The sequence below is a fragment of the Ranitomeya imitator genome, chromosome 6 (genome assembly GCF_032444005.1).
Source record: "Ranitomeya imitator isolate aRanImi1 chromosome 6, aRanImi1.pri, whole genome shotgun sequence".
NCBI lineage: Eukaryota > Metazoa > Chordata > Amphibia > Anura > Dendrobatidae > Ranitomeya > Ranitomeya imitator.
Genome location: NC_091287.1, coordinates 491,881,305 through 491,895,593, shown reverse-complemented (window position 1 = coordinate 491,895,593; position 14,289 = coordinate 491,881,305). Strand labels below are relative to the sequence as shown.

Here is a 14,289-nt window from a genome sequence, read left to right as displayed (position 1 = left end):
GAATTTCCTGGTCTTAAAGGCGCATGACCAGTATTCTCTGTTCTTAAAGGCGCATGACCAGTATTCTCTGGTCTTATAGGTGCATGACCAGTATTCTCTGGTCTTAAAGGTGCATGACCAGTATTCTCTGGTCTTAAAGGTGCATGACCAGTATTCTCTCGTCTTAAAGGTGCATGACCAGTATTCTCTGGTCTTAAAGGTGCATGACCAGTATTCTCTGGTCTTAAAAGTGCATGACCAGTATTCTCTGGTCTTAAAGGCGCATGACCAGTATTCTCTGGTCTTAAAGGCGCATGACCAGTATTCTCTGGTCTTAAAGGCGCATGACCAGTATTCTCTGGTCTTAAAGGCGCATGACCAGTATTCTCTGGTCTTAAAGGCGCATGACCAGTATTCCCCGGTCTTAAAGGCGCATGGCCGGTATTCCCCAATCTTAAAGGCGCATTGCCGGAATTTCCTGGTCTTAAAGGCGCATGACCAGTATTCTCTGTTCTTAAAGGCGCATGACCAGTATTCTCTGGTCTTATAGGTGCATGACCAGTATTCTCTGGTCTTAAAGGTGCATGACCAGTATTCTCTGGTCTTAAAGGTGCATGACCAGTATTCTCTCGTCTTAAAGGTGCATGACCAGTATTCTCTGGTCTTAAAAGTGCATGACCAGTATTCTCTGGTCTTAAAGGCGCATGACCAGTATTCTCTGGTCTTAAAGGCGCATGACCAGTATTCTCTGGTCTTAAAGGCGCATGACCAGTATTCTCTGGTCTTAAAGGCGCATGACCAGTATTCTCTGGTCTTAAAGGCGCATGACCAGTATTCCCCGGTCTTAAAGGCGCATGGCCGGTATTCCCCAATCTTAAAGGCGCATTGCCGGAATTTCCTGGTCTTAAAGGCGCATGACCAGTATTCTCTGTTCTTAAAGGCGCATGACCAGTATTCTCTGGTCTTAAAGGCGTATGACCAATATTTCTGGGTCTTAAAGGCGCTTGATCAGTCCGAGGAGCCCTCCGCCGCCGACCCCAGCTTTATCCTCTAGTTCCCCTCAGTGGACTTCTTCACTGACCAATCCATGGTTCTCTGACCAAGAGATTGAATCCCTCTGTGTACCCTCTGTGTTTGGAGTGCTCGCAGGACCAATATACATGGTCCCTATCCTACATGGGTGCCGTCGGCTAGCAGGGGCCGCAAGTATTCTAGAAACGTGCAGGCGTCTAGAAGCATACAGGCATCTAGAAAACGGAAGTTTTTCGTTTCCTGCTCCCTCACCAATGATTTGATGACAACAAGGCTCTGAATATGGATTGGATATTGCCTGAGCTTGCCAGAGCTTCAGAGACTAAACTCCCTCGAGAGCATTTGTCATTCAATTCGGATAAGCGATTCACTGGACAGAAGCCTCTACGTGGGATGCCATGCCTGGCCTGTTTTTTAAGGGCGACGGGTCCTTTAAAGGGCACCGATCTCCCCACACCATCAACAGACGAGCACACGGAGTGTCGTCTCCATGTTTCCTCTTCTGCATCCAGGCCTAACGCCAGACAACCTGTCCTGTCCACCTGGAGACCTGTACTCTGTGGACATACAGTGGGGCAAAAAAGTATTTAGTCAGTCAGCAATAGTGCAAGTTCCACCACTTAAAAAGATGAGAGGCGTCTGTAATTTACATCATAGGTAGACCCAACTATGGGAGACAAACTGAGAAAAAAAAATCCCGAAAATCACATTGTCTGTTTTTTTATCATTATATTTGCATATTATGGTGGAAAATAAGTATTTGGTCAGAAACAAACAATCAAGATTTCTGGCTCTCACAGACCTGTAACTTCTTCTTTAAGAGTCTCCTCTTTCCTCCACTCATTACCTGTAGTAATGGCACCTGTTTAAACTTGTTATCAGTATAAAAAGACACCTGTGCACACCCTCAAACAGTCTGACTCCAAACTCCACTATGGTGAAGACCAAAGAGCTGTCAAAGGACACCAGAAACAAAATTGTAGCCCTGCACCAGGCTGGGAAGACTGAATCTGCAATAGCCAACCAGCTTGGAGTGAAGAAATCAACAGTGGGAGCAATAATTAGAAAATGGAAGACATACAAGACCACTGATAATCTCCCTCGATCTGGGGCTCCACGCAAAATCCCACCCCGTGGGGTCAGAATGATCACAAGAACGGTGAGCAAAAATCCCAGAACCACGCGGGGGGACCTAGTGAATGAACTGCAGAGAGCTGGGACCAATGTAACAAGGCCTACCATAAGTAACACACTACGCCACCATGGACTCAGATCCTGCAGTGCCAGACGTGTCCCACTGCTTAAGCCAGTACATGTCCGGGCCCGTCTGAAGTTTGCTAGAGAGCATTTGGATGATCCAGAGGAGTTTTGGGAGAATGTCCTATGGTCTGATGAAACCAAACTGGAACTGTTTGGTAGAAACACAACTTGTCGTGTTTGGAGGAAAAAGAATACTGAGTTGCATCCATCAAACACCATACCTACTGTAAAGCATGGTGGCGGAAACATCATGCTTTGGGGCTGTTTCTCTGCAAAGGGGCCAGGACGACTGATCCGGGTACATGAAAGAATGAATGGGGCCATGTATCGTGAGATTTTGAGTGCAAACCTCCTTCCATCAGTAAGGGCATTGAAGATGAAACGTGGATGGGTCTTTCAACATGACAATGATCCAAAGCACACCGCCAGGGCAACGAAGGAGTGGCTTCGTAAGAAGCATTTCAAGGTCCTGGAGTGGCCTAGCCAGTCTCCAGATCTCAACCCTATAGAAAACCTTTGGAGGGAGTTGAAAGTCCGTGCTGCCAAGCGAAAAGCCAAAAACATCACTGCTCTAGAGGAGATCTGCATGGAGGAATGGGCCAACATACCACCAACAGTGTGTGGCAACCTTGTGAAGACTTACAGAAAACGTTTGACCTCTGTCATTGCCAAGAAAGGATATATTACAAAGTATTGAGATGAAATTTTGTTTCTGACCAAATACTTATTTTCCACCATAATATGCAAATAAATTGTTAAAAAAACAGACAATGTGATTTTCTGGATTTTGTTTCTCAGTTTGTCTCCCATAGTTGAGGTCTACCTATGATGTAAATTACAGACGCCTCTCATCTTTTTAAGTGGTGGAACTTGCACTATTGCTGACTGACTAAATACTTTTTTGCCCCACTGTATATAGGCACCCTTTTTGGCATACGAGCTCCCCCCTCTGCATCACCACTATTTAGTGGATGATGCAAGAAGGCGGACAATTCCTCTCCACTTCCCTGTTAAGAGGTTGATGGATCGAGGGTTCCTAATTTTTATCTCTGCACCGTGAAAAGAGGAGATGGCAAGAGACTATGACCTGCTGATGCAGCCGCACATTCTGCCATGGGGCAGATTAACCGGGTAGAATCTCCTGTGGTATTCCTACCAGTATCCCTACCTGATGGGTCATCAATTAAAAATACCACGGACTGTCAGATAGCAAATCTGGTTCGTTCCGTCTTGCGGCTTCGAGTCCAGCGCTCTATCCTCCCTAGCGGCCGCATGGCCTGGCTGGAGACCTTAACTACCTTGATTCACAAACAACTGGCCAATCAAATCCTTTGAGCGGGAGACTGACAAAGGATTGTATAAGGATTGTCCAGCACAGTCTAGATCTAAGAGATCTTGGTTCCAAACAGGGGAACGAAAAGTAAGATCGACCCTGGACCTCAAACTTCTAACAACCTTTGACATGGTCCTCCTTCTTTGGATGGAGTTCCTCCGCTCAGCCATTACTTCAACAGAAAAAGGTGCAGTTTCCGGCATATATCGACATTCGGGTTGCTTGCCCTCTGCAAAAACTCCTTCGCCTTTCCATTCATCAACAGCATTTTCATGTCACAACCTTGTCCTTTGGCCTTGCTTCCGCACCCAGAATGTTCGCTCGGGTCATGGCGGATGTCATGTTTCTCTTGCACTCTAGAGGCGTGCTCATCCTGCCCTGTTTGGTCTGTCTGGCCGCCCTTCCAGGACTACGCTGAGTCATCTATATCTCTTGCGATACCTTCTCTCCTGGGCTGGCAGCTACACTTAGACAAGTTCTCCTCATTTCCAGCCCAGCAGATATCCTTTTTGAGGATGATCCTGCACACTTCTAGAAGGATGGTAATTCTTCCTCGAGACAAGGTCATGGCCCTTCAACAGGGAGCTCGCGCAAGGAGAGTTCTGAGGACTTGATTACTCACCCCTCATTTCATTCGATTTGCTAAGAGAGTTCTGAGCAAAAATGGTGACGACAATGGAAACGGTTTCCTTCGCTCCGCTCGTTTTCAGCAAGTCAAATAGACTTTCAGACAATAGTCTCTGAGCTCCTTCTTTATCCAGGGCCTTTCTCCCGGTTCAATGGTTATTAGTAACTACCAATGCCAGTCTTCTTCTCCCCATCATTGTTCTGGAGATCCGAACGGTAGTCTTACATCAGGTCCACTGTCTTCTGGCAGGTCACCCTATCCGAATTCAATTGGATAATGCCACGGCCGTGCCTTACGTCAGTCATCTAGCAGGTACCCACGATCAGGCGCCATGACCGAGGTACCTCACTTTCTCTGATGGGCCGAAGTCTATTATTCGGTGATCTCGGCAGTATATATCCCAGAAGTAGAACTCTGAACGGCAAACAAATTCAGCCGTCAGGGTTCCGCCTCAAGTCAGTGGGAACTTCACCCCGAAGTCTTCCATCAGATCTGTCCTTACTGGAGCTCTCCAGTTGTAGATGGGATGACATCCAGACTGAAGGCCAATGTACTCGAGTTCGTTGTTCGGCCTCGAGATCCAAGAGCCATCGCTCTCCATGCTCTGGTTCTGCCGTGGTACCAGTTTCCATAACTCCCCTTCCACTGCTTCCGAAAGCCTTTCGGAAGCAGAAAGGGGCCCCAGTGATCCTCAGAGATCCGCACTGACCACGTCCGTTTTTTGTTTGCGGAGCTAGTATCTTCTCGCCTTATCGCAGCACAACTGCAAGTAGGGACTTTCTCACAGGGAGTTTTCACACGTAGTTCTTCCCTATCGCATACCGTTAGATCATTGGGACCTTATTATGCCTAGGAGCCTTACAGTAGGCTCCTTTTTCATCCGGGCAGACTTTACTATCAGGGAAAGTCGTCCCGTTCTCCTCTGCGATATTCTCACTCTGACGAGTCTTCGGAGCTAGCTTCTCTGCTCTTTCAGACTTTTTTCCCTTATTACCTTCGAGGCAAGGTTGTCCTCAGGCCATCTCCATCCCTTGTTACCAAGGTGGTGCTGTATTACCACTGTTATGAGGGCATAGTTCTTCCCTCATCTCTTTTGGCTCCAGTCCACAAAATGGAATAAGATCCCCCATATTCTGGACGAAGTGAGTGCTCTGAGTAGGTACGTCTTGAGGACAGCGTCCTTCTGAAGGTTGGACATTTTATTTGGGCTTCCTGACGGTAGTGGAAGGCTTCCTGTCATTTTCAGGAAGAGTTTAGCCGTTTCATCGACCATGATAACATGGTGAATTCTTTTCACCATCCAGGAGTCCTTCCGTGCTAGATGTCAGCCTATCTCCCTGTCTATCAAGGGTTCTAGGCACCAGGCGTCAGCAAGGCACGCCTGCAAGCTTGCGGATTCATCCAGTCCGCATGCATTCTTGAAGCACTATAATTCCCACACTTCCACAGATGTGAGTCTGGGCAGGCGGACTCTGCAGGCCGCGGTGGCGCACTTGTAAGTAGCGGTTACACAGGGCCTGATCTATTGTTGTCCCCACCCAGGGACTGCTTTGGGACGTCCCACGATCTGTGTCCCCCAATGAGGCGAAGGAGAAATAGGGATTTTTGTGTACTCACCGTAAAATCCTTTTCTCCGAGCCATTCATTGGGGGACACAGCTCCCACCCTGTTATTAGCTTATGCTTGTTTTTTTAGAATATGACATGCTATACGCTCATATATTGTTATTGATCTCCTACTGCTTTTGCACCGAACTTTTTTTTGTATCACTTAGTGTCAGCCTCCTATTGGCAGCAGCATACACCCACGGTCTGTGTCCCCCAATGAATGGCTCGGAGAAAAGGATTTTACGGTGAGTACACAAAAATCCCTATTTCCTTTGGGGAATTTCTCTGAGGCAAGGTAGGCTTTATTTTCTGTCTCTAGGGCTAGTTAGCTCTTAGGCTGTGAAGAGGCGTCTAGGGAGAGTTAGGTACGCTCCACGGCTATTTCTAGTTGTGTGATAGGATTAGGGGTTGCGGTCAGCAGAGCTCCCACTTCCCAGAGCTTGTCCTGTGTGAGTTTAACCATCAGGTCGTTCCGGGTGCTCCTAACCACCAGGTCCATAACAGGGGAGGTGCTGTGCAGTGTATATATACAGGAGGAAAGGTGCTGTGCAGTGTATATATACAGGAGAGGTGCTGTGCAGTGTATATATACAGGAGGAAAGGTGCTGTGCAGTGTATATATACAGGAGAGGTGCTGTGCAGTGTATATATACAGGAGGAAAGGTGCTGTGCAGTGTATATATACAGGAGAGGTGCTGTGCAGTGTATATATACAGGAGGAAAGGTGCTGTGCAGTGTATATATACAGGAGAGGTGCTGTGCAGTGTATATATACAGGAGGAAAGGTGCTGTGCAGTGTATATATACAGGAGAGGTGCTATGCAGTGTATATATACAGGAGGAAAGGTGCTGTGCAGTGTATATATACAGGAGAGGTGCTGTGCAGTGTGTATATATACAGGAGGAAAGGTGCTGTGCAGTGTATATATACAGGAGAGGTGCTTTTCTGTTTTGAGTTTTTCTATGAAACAAAGACTTTTCTACATAAACAACGTTGTTTGGTTTTGCGGCCCCAACAGATCTGTGCTACAAAGTTACAGGCGGCTCGGGCATTAATGAGGGACCTGATACTGAATCCTTTCCACAAACCCTAATGACCCAATTAGTGCCCTGTCATTAGAAGCTCATTAAACGCCTCCCTGTCCCGAGCAGTCATGTACAGTATGGGGGGATCCTGCAGCCCACCCCCTGACTGCTCCATACCATACACTGCCCTCTGTCGCGCTCACTATTATCCTGTGCATTTCTCCGTCATCGTTACCCCATGTTACACTTGTCACCCCCCACTACAGAGTAGCAGGGCAGCCAATGTCACCCCCTCCCGGACCCTAATGGCAGCAGGAAATGTCTGCTCCTCTATTGGGTTGGAACCTGATTTAATCAAGGAATAATGTGGATTTGTTGCCGGTGGCCGCAGGGGAAGGGTTAAGTGATGCCATGTCCTTGGTGGGAGCAGTGGCAGCTGCTGGGACCTGGACAGAGACAACCAATGTTGCTGTGACTGCACAGTGTGATGTGGAGGAGAGAAGCTGAGACGCAGAAATCACCCACATGCCAGCACTGGGCAGAGTCCCTCCAGTCACCAGCCTGGGGCCACAGGGCCCCAACATACAGCCCACAGCTCAGTTTTATCCATGGCAGCAGCTCCCCTTCCTCTTGGCATCTGGTTAACCCCATTTATGCGGGTCGGATTGTTATCTTTAAGGTTCAGCAATAACCTTCATACAGATGGGAAGGGGTTAAGCTTCTTCCTACCCCACTGGTGCAGGTTGGTGAGGAATGCATGTATTCTGGGGTTCTGGGTGAGCTGGGCGGCTGCAGGTTGCAGGCTGCTCTCCACCATCTCCTCCTCCAGACATCATCCACATTTTTAGGCAGCGGAGACAGACAGCAGCAGACTGAGCCACAAGTCCAACCACTGCTGGATACTTTAGTTTGCACTCACTCAGGCACTGGTAGGATGGAGCTCCCCCGGAATCTGCCTGATAATAAGTTCAGCACTGCAGCCAGCCAGGGGCTCTCTCCGCCCACAAACAGTCACACTGGCTGCGTTCTCTTAACCCCTATGTGTGCCTGCCTGGCTGCACTGACTGAGTGAGAAGATGCTTGTGTCAGAGCTGGCACATAGGGGTTAAGAGAACGCAGCCAACAGTGACTTTGTGGGCGGAGAGAGCATGTTCTCCTGCTCTGCTCTCCCAGCTGTATCTATGATAGCGTGAGTGGGCCCCCCTCTCTCTCTAGGGCCCCGGCATTTGCCCAGGTGCGCCGGGTGCTGACGCCGGCCCTGACCCCAGCGGACCCCACAGCAGCGTCGGTCACCCTGACCAAACACCACAGGTGGCGTCACGAATCCCTGACAGACTGTACCACCTTTATTGGACGCCCCTTAGCAGGGTCGCGGACCGGGTCTAGCCACCGTGACAGCCTCAGAACCGAACCGAAACGCGTGGCCCTGTATTTGGGGGCGATCCATTTGGTTTTCTCCAAGGTTTCCATTTTTCAAAACTTGTTGATAGGTAAGTGTATGTATGTGTATGAACACACGTTGGTGTGACCAAAATCTGCATCGTCATGTTCTTGGTGGTATTTTAATTTATGGTTTGGCAGCTAAATATCAGTTTTACCCATAAAAACGTCTGTTAAAGAGAATCTGTCACCAGGTTTTTGCCACCTAATCTGAGAGTAGCATAATGTAGAGAAAGAGGCCTTGATTCTGGGCTACTTCGCCACAACCCAGCTCAGTACTACAGACCAGCTTGTAATGCTTAACCTGCGGTTCCACATCCTTTTTCCTTAGGATACTTTGCCGCTATGGGTATTACTTTTCTCTTTTGTCTCTGACACTCTGGAACTCTCATCAGGAGCACTCTCTTCATCTTACATGCTCTGTCCCATCTAGGCCTGTAACCTCTTGGAGTTATAAACTCTAGGCTGTGCTGCTAGGACCCTTCCCCAATCGATCACTCTAGGATCTTGCTATCCTACCTCTCTGTCTCCTCTCTCATTAAGGACACACGCGTCATGCGATGCTGCTCACATTAGACCTTAGGTCTTTTCTCTAAGCACACTGAGCCCTTTCTGCTATTCTGACAGGAAACTGTCTCTTTTCCCTTCAACTTAGCACCTCCCACTCTGGGCTAGTCCCAAACATTAACTCTCACTGTTCCTACTGTCAAACAACACACATTATCTGCATTACTAACGCATGTCACAATTGACATTACATTTTACAATAACACTTGTTATTCAAGGGGGAATGTGGGCAATATGTCTATCTCTTTACATTATTTGGAGCAAACATGCTCCAAACGACTTCTCAAAATCTCTGTGTGCATAGACCCTATACAAATTCTGGATAAATGTAAACCTCTTTTTTTTTACAGAAAATAGTTATACAGGGACGGTTAGACAGGGAATTTAATAATAAATAAATGACTGCTGCGGAGGGCATGGTGGACCTGACAGGTTCCCATTAATAATAATAATAATAATAATAATAATAATAATTGTTTTTGTTCTGTAATTACAGACTTGCTAAATTGCTGTCCCAGGTGAAAGTGAGTAATACAGGAGTGAGTCTAGAGATTGATGTACATTACCATCCCTGGACAGTGAAAAGAGTGGCAGAGGCCTCTCCATCCCTTGAGACTGAGAATGAGGAAATTATGAAGACGTTCTTTGTTACTCTTGGCCAAGTATGGACTTTCAAATAGTTTTGTCATAGTTTACAGATGGAAAGAATATTTGCAATGTGCACCTTTTTGGCAGTCTTAGTGTAAATCCACACACGTCAAATTTGCTGTGGATTCTGGAGCAAAATCATAGGAATCCACAAGACTATTTTGTGCAGAGTTGCAGATGTAGATTCTCCTGCAGTTTTCACTTTAGGTTTGATTGCAACAGTATATATACATCCAGAGGTAAAATCTAAATAGTTGAAAAAAGCTTATTTCAGCTAAGCTAATTAAAGGGTTTGTCCAGGACTTTAACATTGATGGTATATCCTTAGTCTGATAGGTGGGGGTGTAGCAGCCAGAAGCCCTGCTGGTAAGATCATTAGCATTGGTCAGAGAGCCGCGGCTCCCACACTGATGACAGTGTGAGCCCCAGCTGTGACAGGAGGCAAAACGTTTCCCTACGGTCACAGGCGTCGACTGATGGGACTACTACTCCCATCAGCCTACGACTGCTCCTGTTAATAACAGGGAGAGCAGGTGGCGACTGATGGGAGTGTTCATCAGCCACCACCTGCGCTATAAATAAATAAATAAAAAACAGCATAGGTTCCCCTGTATTTTTGATATTCAGCCAGGCAAAACTGTCAGCTGCCGGCTGCAACCCTCAGGTGTCAGATTTAGTAAGGTTAGTTATCAAGAATAGAGGGGTCCCCATGCCATTTTTTAAAATTATTTAAATAGATAATTTAAATAAACGGTCTGGACCCCCCATTTTTGGCAACCAGCCAACCTAAAGCAGACAGCTGGAGGATGGTATTCTCATATTCATGGCCCCCAAGTCTAAAAATAGCAACCTCCAGCCACCCCAATTCTGGCGCCTTGCCCAGCTCTTCTAACTTGTGATGTGGTAGTGGCAATTGGGGTTCATATTTGTTCGGTTGATGTCACCTTTGTATTGTCCAGTGATATCAAGCCCATGGCTTAGTACTGGAGAGGCATCTAAAGATGCCTATCCATTAGAAATCCTACAGGTATATAGTAAATAAACACACAGACAGAATAAAGTCCTTTATTTGAAATAAAAAAAAAAAACACTTTTACTTTTTTATTTAAAAATAACAAACACAGTATTACTCACCTAACGCCCATTCTATTGAAACCATTGTCTCCTGTAAAAACACAAAAATAAACAAACAACCATATCCCTCACCTGTTCAACGTTCTGTCCCATGCCGTAATCCATGTCTGGGGGATAGATAGTTTACAACCTGGATGGTGCCAAGATGTGACCGTCCAGGCTGAGAACCACTAGAGAATGAGCTTCTGTGAGCGCAGCGTCAGTGACAAGCAGTAACGTCATCTAAGTTACTGTAGGTCACTGAGGCTGCATTCCGAGCCGGGCCCCTACAGTGCGGTAAACTTTTTACCTCTAATTACAGTTGCTGACTCACGCTGTCATCTGACAGTGTGGGAGCCGCATAACTCCAACCGGTGGTATTAATCTTACCGCCGATCAGAGCCGCTGGTGTGTCTCGTGTTGTCATGCAGATGGCAGCATGAGAAACACAAGGTTTTCGGGGGCCAAACCTGAACAGTAACATGTGAGGTGAAGTCCGTGTTCGGGGTCCGTTCCCAAACAGTAGGTGTTCAGTACAGACCCTGAACTTTACTGTTCGGGTTCTCTCATCTGCTCACTAAAGAATTAACAAATTCCTTTAATAGAGTGTTTGCTATCTGTTTTCTACATTTTTCAAATTCAAACCATCTCCTTCATCCCCCTTCATAATGTGAAAACATTTACAGTAGTATATGCTTTGTTAGCATATTTTTTTTCTAATTTGAAGTCTATTCTGTTTGTTTGGCTTTTAGTTCTATTATAGTTATTACTTCCTTTTTATATTCTGCTTCCTACTTATTGTTTATTTAGTCCAGTGATTCATTAGCTGTAATTTTTATTGTATTTCTGGTTTGATAAAGGCCTGTTAGGGCCGAAACGTTGCACCGTCTATCTTATTTTTTGCATTGTCACTATGCGATTTTAATGATGAGCTAAAGGCTGCGTCTTATGCCTAAATTACTCTCTGGTGCCTTGGAATCTTTGGAACTTCTAGTTTTAGTTTTTCTTATTTTTTGGATCATGCTTTTTTAGTAGAGCCAGATGATTGATTATTAGTTGCCTACTGGACTTTCTTCTTCTGTAAGCCAAGTTTGTCACTGATTTCATACAACTACATATATCTTTTACAGGCTTCTTTTACACAGACAAAAGAATGGTTTACAATAGCAAAGCAAAGTACAATTCTCAATACCACAAATTCGGGGTTTGGGACCATCGCCTGGGGTGATACTTGTAGCCAAGGTAAGTAACAATATTCGGCAATTGTATATAGAGTATATCAATTATTACAACACTATGTGCCTGTGTACATGATGTGTTTCATTCCTACAGTTAGGCTATGTTAAGGCTACGTTCATAAGACTCTATTTTCAGTCCTAGTGCTGTTCATGGAAAAAACTGCACTCGGATCAATGTTATTCAATTGGGCTTTTTTTCTTACATGGACCGAATGTGTGAAAAAAATCGCGGCATGTACTAGTGTCTTCAGATTGTCGGGACAAATGCGTCTATTAAAGTCTGCGAGTGCACTAACAAATCCGATCCCATATGGATCATTTGCACGGCATTCAATTTTTACAGATACATTGCAATTATTAAAATAGGAAACTGTATGTGCTTTTGCAAATTGTAATAACTGCTAATGTGTCAAACATGATACTGTATAAATTGCATATGGATGACAATACAGATGAATAATTGTTTTCTATGGATGAAAAGTGGAATATTTTTTTTACACGCTCATGTGAACATAGCCTGATTCTGATGTTTTTAGAGTGTATCCGCTCTATCTAGGCGCTACCAAATCATAAGACTGTAAAGAATGCTTCAGGCTAAAAACTCTTCTCAAGCTTTTTAAAAACTCTTAAAAAATGCTTAAGAAAAAAAGGCTCTGGTCACATTCAGGAAAATCAGTTTAGCCATGTGCACATGGCGTCTTTAACCCAACAGTGGTGCCATCAGAGTTTTCTTTCAGAGCAGGCTATTTCCAAGCAAATGAAGCTGCCCGAAGAATGAACATGATACTTCTTTTAACCACTCCAGGGTTTCCGAACCCTGATGCGGTTAAAAGTAGCAAAACACTCAACATGTGCCCATCAAGTTTTTTTTTCCATAGATATATATGTTATAGCAAGGCCAGGTAATTAAGGGTTAAGTCCTAGTGTCACGATAATGTATAAAATGGCGTATGATTTTCCTTGTTATCACACCTACTGGAACATTACATGTTCACTACACTCTCTCCTCACTCCTTCCTTTCCCCCTCCAATAGGAATGTTAATTAGCAAGGAAAGTCTTTGTCTAAAAACCCATGTGCTTGCTGAATGTGGGGGAGATATTAAAGAAGCCATAATGCGACACCAGTGTATGATACAAATATGACAGATACATATTTGGAACGTGCTTTGACAGAGCTTCTCTACAGCGCCTTTTGCTAAATTCTAGCACCAAAAGAACCCAAAAAATGGATTTCTCCTGAACAGAGTAGAATAGCTAGTCTGAGTTTGGAATCATTAGAAAGCTAATTTCCATATAAGATGAGTGATGTGTGAGCCGTTATTCTGCTAGGTTCTCAAGCCCAGTTATGATTATTATAAGTTTTCTTACCAAAATGTGCACCCTGGCAGCTAGGGCAGGGTGCAGGTAAACCAGCCCCTTTAGTGATGTCACAAGCCCAGAAGTATAAGGTACTGCACTCAGCCCACCCTTCATTCTTGCCTGGGACACTGCTGCAACAAGACCCTCAATGCATTGTGACGTCTGGCTCCTCCCACCAGCATGGATAGCCTGGAATGATCTAAGCAATATGTGAGTGTTCATTTCTGTTTTAATCCTCTTTTTATTCGTAATCACTTTGTACATACTTTGATTGTCTCCTTTATAATATCTTTTTAATACTTTGTAAACACTGCCTACCTCGTTATGGAGTAAAATATAAAATTACTAGCTTATCTCTTCCTGCTCTATCAACAATCTGTTGCTTCCTCTGAAGTGAATAACGCTACTGATTTGGGTTGGCTCCGGACCCGTTAATCCTTGGGAAAATTGGAGCTGGTGGCAGCATACTTTGTTCTGTGCATTTGGGGTAGCGATGGCAGCGTTGTTAATTATTGTTCCAGCCTGAGTGGGGGCAGTTAAATTGTCCTCGCTGCAGTGAGCCCAATTGCCAGTACATAGCAGGCAGCCTTTCTGGCGACTAATTACCCTAGGTGCAGTGCCTAATCTGACCTGAGGGTAAGGGGGTGCCAAAGAGCTGCAGGTTCCAAACCAGAACTGGGAAGTGGGATATAGATAAATCCCCTTCAGGAACCAGGGGCAACCAAACAACCCCCGGTTCGTGACAAATTGGTGTGAGTGGTGGGGACGATAAAGGTATCCTCCCCGGGATCCCTGACATATTGTGGGGATCCGTGACATAGTGTTGGCAGCTTGGTGTGAACAGTGACACCTAGCAATGCAGAGCTTAGTTAGGAGTGCACCTGCATTGTTTTACTAAGAACCAGGGAATGGGTTCAGCGTGTATTGCTTGCTTGGGACTCAGCAGATGCGAATGTGTAAGCTAGTGAGTGACCAGCCAAGATGTGAGCTGTAGCTGGGAGAGAGACAACTGCCCCTCTTTCTAAATGGAGTGACAGAGGAGTCAGCTGAGGAGCTGC

At 45.5% G+C, this 14,289-nt stretch overlaps 1 protein-coding gene across 1 annotated transcript in view; it reads left to right on the top strand.

The window, feature by feature from the left end:
• RGS22 (regulator of G protein signaling 22) overlaps nt 1-14,289 on the top strand; it is a 189,938-nt gene that overhangs the window by 37,919 nt on the left and 137,730 nt on the right. The window contains exons 6-7 of the mRNA XM_069731649.1: nt 9,369-9,534; nt 11,764-11,875. Of these exons, the coding sequence (XP_069587750.1) occupies nt 9,369-9,534; nt 11,764-11,875 (278 nt within the window). The remainder of the gene's footprint in view (nt 1-9,368; nt 9,535-11,763; nt 11,876-14,289) is intronic.